We start from the raw sequence: 15,353 nt of genomic DNA, 5'->3' as shown, positions 1-15,353 counted from the left end.
TGTGCATTAATCCGGCCCTGGCAGTGCCAACACCACTACTAAGCAATTAGTCCAGGTGTTTCCAGGTTCGCTTTGCGACTCTGGACATACAGCATACAGACCAGACTCTGATAAAGAGCACACCACTCGAAAACGTTCACTTGGTAAAATAACACTTGGAACCCCACAGGTTCACCATTAAGAGTGTCCATGTAAATGTGCGCGGCTCTTGTTTTTCTACTCCGCAGGTTCACCATTAAAAGTGTCCATCTAAACGCATGCGGCTCTTGCCTTTCCACCCCACAGGTTCACCATTAAATATATATTAAATATACATATAATTTCAAATTCTTTGTATGACCAGTGCATGTAAAGAAATTGACAATAAAACCTACTTGACTTGACTTGACTAAAGGGGTATGCCACTATTTTGGGGCTTAATACAGTTAAAATCGTTGGCCAGGGTTTATAAAGGTGGTAAAGTGTCTTATTTTTCATGTTAAGCGTTGTCTTGCTTTAAGACAAGTTAAAAGAGGGAATATGTCGCTAAGCTAGTGAAAGTCAATGGATCCGTGTAGCATGCTACACGGATGCATTGACTTTCACTAGCTTAGCGACATGCTCCCTCTTTTAACTTGTCTTAAAGCAAGACAACGGCTTACATGAAAAATAAGACACTTAACCACCTTTATAAACCCTGGCCAACGATTTTAACTGTATTAAGCCCCAAAATAGTGGCATACCCCATTAAAAGTGTCCATCTAAACGCATGCGGCTCTTGTCTTTCCACCCCACAGGTTCACCATTAAGAGTGTCCATGTAAACGCGTGCTGCTATTGTCTTTCCACCCCATAGGTTCACCAGTGCCAGGGTGACGGCCAAGTACCACGGCATCAAGCTGGAGTACCGTGAGCAGCGGCACGCCGTGTACGACCTGCTGGGCCAGCTCAACGGGCGGCTGAAGGAGTGGAGGGGCCCGCACGCATCCCAGGAGTCTGTGCGCTCGCTGCTGCAGGACTGGCACGTGAGTGGGGCAGGGATGAGCCTACATGACATACTAGGGTTCTTTAAGTTTTGGCAAAGGACACGCTCAACTTCTTTGAAAAAACGAAAGTCTTTGGGTGTGCGATAAAATGTATCAACTTAAGGACTTCCTGAAGTTGATACTAGGGTTCTTTCCAATATCCGAACTCCTAGTGGTGTCAACAATAATCGATTCTGCGATGCAATGCAATGAGGGGGCATGGACAATTCAATTCAATGCGGCAAGTTCCAGAATCGATGCAGCAATTTTTTTTAAAGTTTCAATTACTTCCGTGGATATTTCAAGAGCAAATGAATGTTAAATTAAATAAAACTTCACTTCAAAGCATTGAAAACGGCAAGACTGATACAGAAAATAGCCAATAAAATGTTGCTCAGTATCGGATTACTTCTATTGCCTCATGACTGATGAAACATTTGCTTTGCTTTCAGTAGAAATGTAATGCATTGCAATGCATCGTAGAATTGAATCGAATCGAATCGAAACGAATCGCATTGCATCGCTACCTCCCGAATCGTAATCAAATCGAATCGTGAGGGCAATGCAGTGCAGTGCCAACACCACTACTAACTCCCATCCTCCTCAACTGTCATAAGACGTCATTGACGGCAGAAGTTGAATTCAATATCTCGGAATTTGGAAAAGCTGAATTGAAAGGTCATTTTCTGTGGAAAGGGGAAATGTCCCCCAAAAGTGATTGTGACTAGGTTGACAGCAGGGAAACTTTATTTTTCTTTTATTGTTTTTTTAAAAGTATTTTTTTGGGGGTTTTGGCCTTTATTATTACAGGACAGTTTGAGAGTAGACAGGATATGATTGGGAGAGAGAGATGGGGCAGGGCTGGGAAATGACCCCGGCCGGACTCGAACCGTCAATCGCGAGGCCACAAGCACAGGTCGAGGATGGGAGTAAATTTTTTTTCGAAAGAACCCATGGACAGTCTCGTAACATTACCCTAACCCAGAGCCATCCTCCCAAATGGTTGTGTAATGTGTTTCTCTTGACTCTGTCACCACAGGAAGTTGTGGATAAACAGTGCCTGGTGTCCATGCTGAAGGCAGCGCTGCACAAGCTGAAGCAAACTGCCAGCACCTACTCCAGCAAGGCCGCACTCGGTAAGTTGGAAGAAGCGACGAAGACAAAACCGGAAAATATCTCGGGGGGGGGGTGGAAACGTACAGAAAATACAGTGACGGCTAAAAGTCTGAAATCTTTGAGGAATGAAAGAAAATGCATTTAAAAAAATAAAGTTTGAGAAAAGTTAAAAAATTTGAAATAAATTAGATAAGCAATAGTAGCCCCTAACCTAACTACCATAGTGCTACACCACTATGACAGTGCAGAGGGCCTTTACGTACAGTAGTAATACATTACGACTTGATCATTGCCATAAAGAAGTCCCCCCCCCCCCCCCCTTTCCTGTAGTTGACGATGCCCAGATGGTGAGTCGGCAGGTGAGGGAGGTGGAGGCGGAGGTGGGCACCAGTGCCGAGGGGGTGTCAGGGGCGCGCGCCACCATGGGTCGGGTGCTGGCCGCCTGGGAGTCCTACAGGGACTGCCTCTTCTCCATGCAGGTGTGGCTGGCCCAGCAGGCCGAGGACTCGGGGAAGGAGAAGGACACCGCCACCGCCACCGCCACCGCCACGCCAGGGAAGGAGGTTAGTAGTAACCCAGGACCCCTAGGACTTAGTAGGTGTAGTATATACAAAAGGATAGTTCCTCGCGCTTCTGCTTTATCATCTGGTGCATCGACGGGAGAGAGGCAGGAAATCTTCACTTGAAGAACAACACCGGAGCCGCACAGATGTAATTCTTTGTGTTTTTTATTCAAGTGCACAACATGACTATGTTCAAGTGCATGTTGTGCACTTGAATAAAAAACACAAATTACATCTGTGCTGCTCCGGTGTTGTCCTTTAGGTGTAGTACATATTCAAACATGCCATTTTGTCTGTCTGTCTGTCTGTCTGTCTGTCTGTCTGTCTGTCTGTCTGTCTGTCTGTCTGTCTGTCTGTCTGTCTGTCTGTCTGTCTGTCTGTCTGTCTGTCTGTCTGTCTGTCTGTCTTCCGCTCTGTCTGCCTGTCTGCCTGCCGGTCTAGCTACAGGCATATACTGTATGGATTCATTCATTCATTCATTCATTCATTCATTCATTCATTCATTCATTCGCTCATTCATTTGCTCATTTACTTTTCATCCATTCATCTCTGCGTCCATCTAGTCATTCATCTCTGATTCCTCGTAGAAATCGATGTCCAGTTATTTCAAGTGCAACAAACACAGCAGTATGTGTTAATGCCATTTCTAGTATTGCTATTTATAGGCTACCATACGCGTCTTTGTGCAACATGTGTGACCGTCATTAAAATTGGGTTATTTTCTACTCAACATTTGGATGAAACACTGCTCGAATAGATTTTATTGCATCTGAAAACAAGCAAAATCAAAGTAAGTAGAGGGATTTCAGCTGAGACCTGTATTCTGTTATCTCTGGCTTCACATCTATTTTGTGCAATACTTGTTTTTATTTCTTTTAAATGGACCATCAAACCTGTCAAGGGTTTGCTGCCCCTTTGTTAAATAAATAAACGTTCAAACGTTCAACTTTCAAATGACAGGATAGCCTTCGCGAGTGGATTGGCCGTCATGCCCAGCTGAATGAGGTGGGCAACTTCCTGATCGAGTCAACAGAGGGCGCCACCAGCCGCTCTCTGGCTGACGAGCTGAGCAGGGTCAACAAGCAGTGGGCTGACCTCATCAAACGCACGCGATTTGTGAGTCTGTCTCTTACACCCCTTATGACACATGTAAAACTTGATTGTACTGTAAAACTCAATTTACTTTAGCCCCTTAAGAGACGCCATTCCACCAGTGGAACACTATAATATCCAGTGAAAAAACTTAACTACCATAGTACTACACCACTATGACAGTGTACAGGACCTTTAATAATACATTACGACTTGGTCATTGCCATTGTTCTAACGGCTAACTTGTAACAGGGGCCGTGCCTTGCTGGGTAAGCTGGAAGTTGTACAAGCCTAGCGTCAAATGCACTGAAACAGTCTCATAACCAGTCACAGCATCGTATCCCCAGCATGACTTGCAGCTAAGATGACCATGGAGTGTTTACATGATGGTACAATTTCCCATGCTCTTTACACTCTACAGTTTCAACATTTTTTTTGACTGTTATAACCCTCTCTCTGCAATAGTTTAAAGAAACTCCCGCACACCGAAGATTTCGCTGTTCTTTCTTTAATAAACAACGTTTCGGTACTAGACCTTCATCAGGCAATCAGATTTTCTGATGAAGGTCTAGTACCGAAACGTCGTTTATTAAAGAAAGAACAGCGAAATGGTCAGTGTGCGGGAGTTTCTTTAAACTATTGCTGAGTGACCCATGGTGCCATCTCCGACGCACCTGCCAGCTGAGGTGTGCGAAAAAAGCCGAAGTTCAACATAACCCTCTCTCTCTCTCTCTCTCTCTCTCTCTCTCTCTCTCTCTCTCTCTCTCTCTCTCTCCTCTCTCTCTCTCTCTCTCTCTCTCTCTCTCTCTCTCTCTCTCTCTCTCTCTCCTCTCCTCTCCACTCCCCCTTTCTCCTGTCCTCTCCTCTCCTCTCCTCTCCTCTCCTCTCCTCTCCTCTCCTCTCCTCTCCTCTCCTCTCCTCTCCTCTCCTCTCCTCCCCTCTCCTGTCCTCTCCTCTCCTCTCCTCTCCTCTCCTCCATAGGCGGTGGCTCCTGTGGCCTCCTCTGCCCCAGCGTGTACCCAGGCGGCTCAGGCCTTGTTGGAGGAGGCCGGCTGGCTGGCTAGGGAGGCGGTGGAGGTGTCCTCTGGTGCTCTGCGCAACTACCGCAAGAAACTACAGGTACTAGTCTGACTGTCATCAACTTTCAAATCTCTTCGAGACTTGGTCTAACCAAGAGCATAACGATTACGTAACATTTCCCAAACGTCATGGTTTACTCGCCTCCCTTGGTCTGCTTATGGTTTTTTGCTTCCCGACAAAGTGAAAGGAGTTCCCGATTTTTCGGGAGCTCAGAAAGTACAATACTTGTATTGCTCTTGACCTGACTAGTAGCAAAGCTGAAGGTGTTGCGTCACTTGGAGAGCACGATTGAGTAGAGTAGAGTAGAGTAAAGTAACTTTATTGGTACCCACAGGGAAATTAAGCTGTCAAGTAGCTTACATACTGTGATGGAGTGACCATCACTACTGTAGGTTTGTGGTTTTGTTCTGACTGTCACGGCAATAAGCCTGGCTCTTTGGTGTAGTGGTCAGACCCCCATTTTAGGACCCGGAAGGCCGGGGTTCGAATCCCAGCAGAGCAACTCTTCTCCTATTCACTACACATACACATATGCCCACATGGACATTTCAAGACACATACTGTATACAGTAACACAGGTAGTTGGGGAGGGAAAATAAAAACGAAATAAAAAATAAAAAAAGGAATGTGCGCAAGAACATTATTCTATGAGTTGGGGTAGACAAGAGATTAACATGACCAAGAATGAGTGTTGATATGTTTATGATAAGTTTATGATATAGTATTGTGATGTAGTTGTAGAAGTTGGAGAACTAAGACATAAATAGTATTCAGTATTCAATATTGATGAGGCAGAGATGGTTCATAAGGAATTTCTTTTGCAAGGCTCTTAGCTGTAATCCTATGGCAGCCATGACCTACGGCAAATTTGTTTGTTAATTCTTGGTCTAAATTTATTGGTAACACTTTAGGGATACATCTATTAGCACTAATACGTACAATGTTCCTGTATAAGTAACTTATAAGGCATGTACAAAGCAAAATCAAACATTTGTTGGGCATGTATTCGCAAATGTCTTGTTCATGCACAATAAGGGATTTATTACCAATTTAACCTTAGTAAGGACCTAGTAGGCCTTAGCATTTGCTTAGTACATGCCTTACAAGTTACTTACGTATGCAGGCATTAACATTGTATGTATTAGTGCTAATCAGGGCCGGTTTTTAGCATAGGCCGGCTAGGCGGTCGCCTAGAGCGCCATGTGAAGAAGGAGCGCCGCAATGGCGCTCTCCTATGCGTAATTTTGCGATATGAAGTTTTTTTTATGAAGTCGCAATCAACAAAGAGTGGCAAAAGCGCTCCTCACGGCAAAGCGCCCCTCAGCCAATAGTAATATCGCTTCCAACTGTCTCTGGGAAGTCTGTGAACCAATAAACAGACAGTTCTGAGAAAGGGGGCGGGACGAGTGACAGCGTGCGTTCTATTTTGAATTTGGAGACTCACTCGAGAGACAGAGAGGGCAAGCGCAAACAGTAGTGCTGCTCTGCTGGATGGAGATTATTATGTTCTCATTAAACCACTCATTGCATGATGCAGGAGTTTCAGAGGGTGTTTTGGAACTATGTGATTTAATCAGCAACCTTTTGTGATTATGGAAAGCCTAATAGTTATGAGGTTACTATTTGGAATTAGAGAGAAAAAGAGCTTTGTTTTTGATCAGAGAAATAGCTAGTTAGCATGCTAACATTAGCCAAGTATGCCAAGCAATGAAATCCAGTAAAGTAGCTGTTAGTAGCCTACTCACTACTCACTAACACTCACCTGGTATCATAATACGTGCTTAGGTTGACAAGCAATGTAAAGTAAGACTGGTGCAATGTCTAAAACAATTTTAGCTGCCATATCTCCTTCCATCCACATGAATTACCTGCTTGTTGTAAGCTTAAAAAAACATTAATTTCCAGACCAGAATGACATAGCCTACATTAATCATGTAGGCCTAACAGAACCATGCACAGCAGACAAGTGAGGCTATTTACTATATTTTGTAGCCTATATTATGAAATTCAATAGCGTGACAGCTCTTCTCCCTTTCTCTCACCCTGTCCCTCCAGTTCAAACACATAGATAGTCCCCTTCTCATTCTCCTACTCACAAATGCACCACTATTTCCAGTCCAGAAATGAAATTGGTTTGGAAGACAGCACAAATGTGTAGCTTATTAAAATTGTTATGCTGCCATGCTTTGTGATGCTGTAGGTAGTGTAGACAGAGATACTGTTGCTTTCCTTAAGAAAAAATCTCTGGTGTAGATCAATGCAGACCTCATTGGTAGGCTTATTGTCTACACATGCATTTTACACGCACTGTATCACTCTCCTGGCATTTCAATTTCACGTTACAATTCAAACACATTGATAACCTCCCTCTCATCTGGGGTTGGGGCCCCACCACCATCACATCCAACACACCACACAGTGAAGCTACTTTCATGCGACTCAATCTGATGTGTTGGTCGACTGTCAAAAAGAACCACAAATCCATTTGATGAAAAACGGTTATTGTTCTTGATGCTATTTAGTTAAGCTTACTACGGATATTACTCTTGTGTTCTGTAAGGTATAAGAAAGAGTTTTTTTTTCTTTCAAAGGTAAGGGGGGGCGCCAGAACTCAAACTCGCCTAGGGCACCAAATAAGCCAGAACCGGCCCTGGTGCTAATAGATGTATCCCTAAAATAAAGTGTTACCCATTTATTTTGATGTCCTTATAACATTGTGGGTATTGCAATGTTGTAGTTCTAATACATGTAGTTTTTGTCTGTGTTGTTCAGGTAATGATAAAGAAGATTTCAGAGGTGGATCTGGATGTCTTGGCCACGTCCCCAGACTGCTCTGCAGACATTCTGGACAATCTGAAACAAGGCCTCCCCAAGGTAATGTCACCAAAACTATATATACTACGGTGCGTATATGGCAGTTTAATGGAGTGATGGTAGTACCGAATTTGAGCTCGTGTGGGCGTGGTGTTTTCACATTTTCAAATAAGTGTAATAACAAACGTATGGAGCACGGTCACGTTGGGATAGAGGAAGATAAATGCTCATGTGTGTGTTCTGATGTGAAAAAGGATGACTGCTGGGACCCTTTCTGTTTATTGTTATGTCTACCCATATTTATATTTACTGTATGTGCCTTGCTGTTGTGTGTCTTGTCAATTGTATGTATTTGATGTTGTGGATATGCCACGACAAATTCCTGTAGACATGGCAATAAACTTCTTGAACTTGAACTTGATTAGACGGTATGAAAGACACTGCTGTGCATCTGTGTATCCTATTTTATGTGTGCAGTTGATTTATGTATTGTGTTTATCTCACTATCTCTGTGTGTGTGTGTGTGTGTGTGTGTGTGCGTGCGTGCGTGCGTGCGTGTGTGTGTGTGTGTGTGTGTGTGTGTGTGTGTGTGTGTGTGTGTGTGTGTGTGTGTGTGTGTGCGTGCGTGCGTGCGTGCGTGTGTGTGCATGTGTGTGTGTGTGTGCAGCGGCGCGAGTGTCTGGCTCAGGTTATGCAGGTGTGTGAGGGGGTGCAGAGGGGTGCGTCTCTGCTGGAGGGCCGCCTAGCTGAGCTGGGGCACTGGGGCAACGAGGTGTCAGAGGCCCAGGACACCCTCAAGGAGTGGGAGCGCAAGGGACACCCGGGCCTGCGATCCAGGGTCAAGGTGAGGGCAGGGGATGCGCTAATAATGCCTCTTTTCCACTGCTGCCGGTTTTCTGGTAGGCCTACACTGCCCTACAATATCAGAACGCAGTATCTTGAAAATGGTCGAAAATGGGTTAAGACCGGAAATTGGCTTTAAAATACCTTCTTTTTCTTGTGTTAAAATTTTTTGGTCCAACTTGGTCCCGTTTCGGAAAAAAACGATAAAAACTGATTATACTGCGCTTTTTGGTTTTAGGAGGTTACGTCGTACTAGCCAAGAACGCAGTATACAGTAATGCGCATTATACTGCACTTCTCCATTGACACCGTGGTTTTGGTGTAGACAGTAATACCACATAATGATTTTTCAGCTAAAAAGTAATGAGAATGTTGCTTTTTTTGCTTTTTTCTTGTGTGCATAAATTTCCACCATAAAAAGTGTTATATGGAAGTGTCATCACCACTTTACCTCCAAGACAGTTGTGTGGCCAGAAAGGAAACTTTAAAGCCATTTTTCTCAGTTTGCCATTTTGAATTATACTGCGTTCTGAGATTGTAGGGCTGTACAGCTAGACACAGCGTGAGGCGGCCGCAACTTTTTACTTTAAGATTGAGTTGTGTCTAGCCTATTCAAAAAACAAAAAGTGGCGGCCGAGTCATGACGACCTACTAACTAGTCTACATACGTACATAGCAGAGATGTGAAAAGCAAAATGTAAATTCATGGTTTAAGTACAACACTAGCACATGATATACCATTTAGTCCATTGTACCTAATGAGGTAGACTTTGTTGTTGTTGAAAAAACATTAAAAACCTAATAAGAACCCATTAACTAGTGGAATTAACTACTTGTAACTTTATCTCAGCCAGGCGCTGGTGTCTCGGGCCCTGACCGAGCTACTTGTAACCATCCTGCTTTATCCCGGCCAGGCGCTGGTGTCTTGGGGACTGACCTAGCAATTGTAACTAACTACTTGTAACTTTATCCCGGCCAGGCACTGGTGTCTTGGGGACTGATCTAGCAATTGTAACTAGGTAACAACTTGTAACTGTATCCCGGCCAGGCGCTGGTGTCTCGGGGGCTGCAGCTGGAGGAGCAGCTCCGGGCGGAGGAGCAGGAGCTGGGGGTGGTGCTGGCCTCGGTCAGGAAGAGATCCACGCGACCCTACCTCAGCACCTCCGCGCTGCAGGACCGCCTTAAGGAGGCCCTCGCACACGCAAAGGTACTGCAAGTGGCACTGACCACACTTTATTTTTTTTATTATATCGATCATTTGAGTGTGTGATCATCTTCAGTTTGTGTTTCATCATAACATCTGAAAAATTTCAGTTTGTATTTCATCATGACCTACCCCAAGGTGATCAACTTTTAACATATAATACATACGTACATTAACATATAATACTACGCTATACATATGTAGCTAACTTTAATCGTAACCCTTATGTACAATGCCAGTACAGTACATAGCGTTGCATGCTGTTACATTGCAGCACATTGCATTACATTACACTTGGCTGATGTTCATATTATCCAAATTGACTTACAGATATTACAGGGTATTGGTTACAGTCCCTGGAGCAACTTGGGGTTAGGTGTCTTGCTCAAGGGCAAGTCATGCAACTGCAGCCATGAAGGGAGGAAGGGATTGGTTTGGTAAGGGTGGGGATTGAACCTTCAACCTTGTGATCTACAGTCCAACTCCCTAACCATTACACCACTGCTGCCCCTTCTGTTAACTACTTTTATTTACACTGTACCTAACTAATGTAACAGGACAGTAAAATAAAGTGCCTGAACATTGACATGAAGAGTTATGTTAATACTGATATTTTTCCTGTGTAGTGCATTGTTTTCATAGCCTAGAAATCTAGACGCCCCTAGTTGCCGCAAATTGGTTTAGCTTTCTAGGCTATTGTTTTCATACTTAGTAGAGTGAATACTTATCACGTTGGCAACAGGAGTCATTGGCATTGCTGAGTCGCCTGGATGTGAAGAGGGAGGGCCAGCCCCTAAAATCCAAGGGCCAGCCCCCTCCTAAGGTCATAATCCGGGCCCAGAGCCAACCGGACCTCCACGATGACACATCCACATCCACATCCACATCCATTAGGGGTGAGTATTGGCAAAGGGTTAATGATTCACATGCCACGATGCGATTCTCTCATGATGCATTGCATCTCATGTAGCCTACTATTGTGATGCACTGTGATAATTTACTTTGGTAAATATACATCTACAAATACATCTTATTTGTCAGTTGCTGTGTAGCATTCAAGTCAGATCATTTTATTCAAGCGTTGTAGCATCTGGGGAAGAGCTTCCATTACAACTGAAATATAACCTACTTTCTACTGAACAAAAGAGAAATGAATTATTATTAAATAATGAATTGTCATGAATCGATGCAGTACCCTGTATATATCGTGAAAGTAAGTATCGCGATGCATTGTCATGACGACTTTTTTTTTTGCACCTCCCCAACATCCATACACGCGTCCACAGAGTCGTCCTCCGTGGCCCAGGTGCTTCATGCCCGTAGCCTGCCTCAGATCCCAGAGGAGATGGTGGCTCAGGAAGCTCCACTGGGTCAGCTGTGGATAGGCTCCCCTGAGCGCCAGGCCGGCGACGTCATAACAACGAGCTCCATGACGACCTCCCCAACCAGGGTGGCATCATCACAGCCCAACGTCAGTGTCCCTGTGAGTTCAGATGAAATGTGTGTAGATGATGATGACGATGGTCGTCGATCCAAAATGCCGCTTCAGGGCACGGCTGCTGTACCACGCGCCACCCAAAGCGCACCCTGTAGCCCATTGGCTGGCGTACGAACCATGCCACCCGATGCCGCCCCAGACGACCTGGCGTCCGCTCAGCTTCACACGCCTCCACAAACCCCCAGCCCCCGAAGCAGACAGCGCACCCGCCAGAGGCACAAGAGTTCTGGCGTCGGTACCGGTTCAGGTGCTAGCACGGTCCCCTCTGGTTCTGGTTCTAATGTGGGTCGTCCGAGACCCCCGGTGCAGAGCGAGGTGTTCCTCAAGGCCCGGTCTCTGGCCCGCAGCAGACTGGACGGGGCGAAGCAGCGGCTACAGCAGCACGTTCAGGAGACCATCCGCGCCTTCAGTGACAAGACGCTCTCCAAGGAACAAGTGCAGATGAAAGAGGTGCAGAACGCTCACATGTCATTATATTCAATATTCAATATATTTTATATTCATTCATTCCTTCATTATATTTGTAGTTGTTATATTCTGATTTTAAAATACGTTATATCTAAAAAGTGTAATAAATAATAACATAAATACTTGTATACACCCTTTTAAAATAAAGTAAACCAACTTTTTTGTTTCAGTTTTTTGGCAATTTGTAACTTAACCATTTTTCCACATGTATATGCCTTTAGTGGAAACATGCTTTGTATATTAAATGTTTTCTTTCTTTCTTTCTTTCTTTCTTTCTTTCTTTCTTTCTTTCTTTCTTTCTTTCTTTCTTTCTTTCTTTCATTCTTTCCTTCTTTCTCTCCAAACAATCAGTACTTTTTGGAGACCCTGAAGCCCACTCTCCTAGAAGACTTCCTGGGTGCGGTGGAAGGCATGAGTCCCTTCTGCTCCGAGACCCAGCTCACAGAGATGGAGGTGCTCTCCCAGTCTGTGCGTGGCCAATGGGAGGTAAGATATAGCCAGGCCACGCCCTCCTAGTGACGCAACACCTTAGGCGTTGCTTCTAGTCAGGCCAAGAGCAATGTAAATATTGTTTGTGATCTCCAGAAAAATCAGGAACTGCACCCTATTTGTTGGAAACCAGTCAACCAGTAGCAAACCTAGGGAGGTGGGTCAACCATGCCGTTTGGGAAATGTTAGTATTTATGCTCTTGGTCAGACCAAATCTCAAAGAGATTTGAAAGTTGATGCTAATCAGGCGAGGTAAGATATACAGTAGGGCTCATTCTTTTAAAACTCGGTAGTCGGAAACCCCGACCTCCGCCTCGGGAAAGGACAATAGAACGGGTGAGAACAATAGAGCGAACTTGATGACGCATTGGGCGAAACGCGTTGTTCGCTCCGAGGAATAAAGTAAAGAAAAGTAAGCAGTGTGCGGTGTCTCTTGAATTTTGAACGGGTATTCCGATCGGAGTACTCCGAGTTTGTCGAACATTAGTGTTTTCAGACATTTGTATCATCCCCAACTGTTGCTATACTGTGGATCGCACTTCCAACATGTGTCGGGAGAACAAAATCGGGTGTACCGACAACCGCGTTTCAGAAGAATGAGCCACTATTCAAAATAAAGGAGACAGGACAGCACTCCGTTTGCCAGTCAGACGTTTTGGTCTTAACCTTCTTCAGTGTCGGGCAAACATTTCACCCAGCTGCACTCAATATAACCCCCCCTCCCCTCCCGCTTTTCAAACAATAGTCATTGTTTTTGATAAAAACAAATATTTTTTTTATTTTTTAAGCATTTTTCTGTTTTTTAATCAAAGCAAAAATGAATCACAAAAAAAAACACAATTCAAGACATTTTCTTCATTTAGTCCACTCGGCATCAATGTATCAAGTTTGTGTCTCTTTGAAGTAGTAGCCGATCCCTATCCCCTATCTTCTAAGATCCCAGCAGAAGTCCCGCCTCCTCGGCATTAACGGCTAGGGAAGCCCCGGTGTTGATTGGCCTTTAGAGCAGCCAGTGAGGGCTCAGGGTTTGTTAGTGAAAGCTTGGCTAAGTGAGTGGATTGGGAGGATCAGTGTGTTGTTTTGATGGCTTTGGACGTTTTCCCCTGTCACGCTCACCTTGATCGCCTTGCCTCAGCCAAGCCAGTGGTGCAGACTGTTGTAGTAACACAAGGGAATAAGGAATAGCCTGACTAACCAAAGGTGGGTTTTCCAACTCTTTTGATTAGGGCCACTAAGGCCAATCATCTTAGCTTGGTAAATGAAATATCCAATTAGTACTCCTTAGTTTGGAATGTGTAACTTGTGCACCAGTCACGTAGCATGTTGTCTTTGACACGTACTGCTGCATGTTTCTGAATGCCTTTGCGTCTCTGTGTTTGCACATTTCTGTATGTGTGTGTACTACTGTAGCCTATATGTATTTGTGGCTCTGGTCATTTGTGCATGTCTTTGTGTGTGTGTGTGTGTGTGTGTGTGTGTGTGTGTGTGTGTGTGTGTGTGTGTGTGTGTGTGTGCGTGTGTGTGTGTGTGTGTGTGTGTGCATGTGCGTGTGTGTGTGTGTGTGTGTGTGTGTGTGTGTGTGTATGTGCGTGCATGCGTGTGTGTGTGTGTGTGTGTGTGTGTGTGTGTGTGCGTGCACGTGTGTGTGTGCGCATGCGCGTGCGTGCGTGTGCACGTGTGTACGTGTGTGTGTTTGTGCGTGCGTGCTTGCGTGCATGTGTTTATGTGTGTTCCCTGTGTAGAGTGTGTGTTTGGAGATAGCGTCCTTTTTGCCAGACTTGTGGCGTGAACTAGAGAGGGGAGGCTCGGTTAGGCCGCCTGTGGCTGTGTGTCGGCTGCAGCAGCAGACTGCGCCCCCCTCTAAGCCACACGGCCCTTCCTCCCATGGCCTGCAGCCTGTGGCCAGTGGACAGGTACCTTAGTAACAACCGCCTGCTCTCTCCTACTCGCCTACGTGCACGCATGGGACAGGATATCTCTAGGAGAACTACCATTCCACCATAGAGGTCTTCAGTGGTGTAGTCTACTTTTTATGGTGGGTATACTGTATATTTGAGTTTTTTTGAAGTGGGTATACTGTATATATTTGTGCCATTCAAAACAATGGATCAATCAATTTTAAGTGGGTATACTGAAATCCCTGAAATTTAGAAGTGGGTATACTCCGTATACCCGCGTTCTACGTAGACTACACCGCTGGAGGTCTTCTTTCACGTTTCCACCATTGAGATGCAGGTGGTGGGGGTACTACAAACAGTGTTTCAGCATTGGAAAAAAGTGTGCGGTATCGTCCCTCTGAAGTGTACCTTAGTAACAACCGCCTGCTCTCCTACTCGCCTACTCGCCTACGTGCATGCATGCATGGGTATCTGTAGGAGAACTACCTTTTGGCCATTAAGGTCTTCTTTCACGTTTCTACCATTGAGGTCTTATTTCACGTTTCCACCATTGAGGTTTTATTTCACGTTTCCACCATTGCGGTCTTCTGCAGATAGGAGACCTAAATGATCGACACTTCGTTCTGTCATGGAATACAACTCACAAAAAAGTGTGCAGACTCCTCCTCCTCACTCTCTAAAATGTGTATCATCCTTCGTACTGCAGCCTAATCTGGAATGTACACAGCCTTCCTCCTCAACTGGGTGCCTATAGTGGAGGAAGTAAAGGTGGACAAAGTAAAAGTGGAAGTCAATTTATGGTGTAAAAACAACACTAGCACATGATATTACATAGTGGTTACACTAGTTATTCCATTGTTCCAGATAAGATGACTAGACATGGTTGTCACTGACAAAAAAACTAAAAATCTACCAAGAAACCCCCCAAATTTGATTTGATTTGACTTCAATCTATACTATAAAGTCTATAGTAACTGTAGACTAGTTACTCAGTGAAGTTACATCTGTTGGTAGGAAACTATGTCAACTATGTTTTCTTTTACTTCTACATTTACTTTGGCCACCTCTGATAGCAACCATCTACTCTTTCACTGTCCACTACTGCATGCATTCATGTATCTGACTGTGGTAACACTTTATTTTAGGGATACATCTATTAGCACTAATACATACAATGTTCCTGTATAAGTAACTTGTAAGGCATGTACAAAGCAAAAACAAACCGTTGTTAGGCATGTATTCACAAATGTCGTGTTCATACACAATAAGGGATTTATTACCAATT

At 44.5% G+C, this 15,353-nt stretch overlaps 1 protein-coding gene across 1 annotated transcript in view; it reads left to right on the top strand.

The window, feature by feature from the left end:
* The window catches only part of LOC134468224 (nesprin-2), a 270,548-nt gene that overhangs the window by 51,020 nt on the left and 204,175 nt on the right, over positions 1-15,353 (top strand). Inside the window, exons 16-27 of the mRNA XM_063222166.1 lie at positions 835-1,003; positions 2,043-2,139; positions 2,450-2,682; positions 3,643-3,798; positions 4,756-4,893; positions 7,627-7,728; positions 8,336-8,512; positions 9,560-9,718; positions 10,458-10,611; positions 11,002-11,663; positions 12,033-12,167; positions 13,913-14,083. Coding sequence (XP_063078236.1) covers positions 835-1,003; positions 2,043-2,139; positions 2,450-2,682; positions 3,643-3,798; positions 4,756-4,893; positions 7,627-7,728; positions 8,336-8,512; positions 9,560-9,718; positions 10,458-10,611; positions 11,002-11,663; positions 12,033-12,167; positions 13,913-14,083 — 2,353 coding nt within the window. The remainder of the gene's footprint in view (positions 1-834; positions 1,004-2,042; positions 2,140-2,449; positions 2,683-3,642; positions 3,799-4,755; positions 4,894-7,626; positions 7,729-8,335; positions 8,513-9,559; positions 9,719-10,457; positions 10,612-11,001; positions 11,664-12,032; positions 12,168-13,912; positions 14,084-15,353) is intronic.

This window comes from Engraulis encrasicolus, chromosome 18, assembly GCF_034702125.1.
Source record: "Engraulis encrasicolus isolate BLACKSEA-1 chromosome 18, IST_EnEncr_1.0, whole genome shotgun sequence".
NCBI lineage: Eukaryota > Metazoa > Chordata > Actinopteri > Clupeiformes > Engraulidae > Engraulis > Engraulis encrasicolus.
The sequence above is the reverse complement of the archived record's forward strand: the minus strand, read 5'-3'. Positions and strand labels throughout refer to the sequence as shown.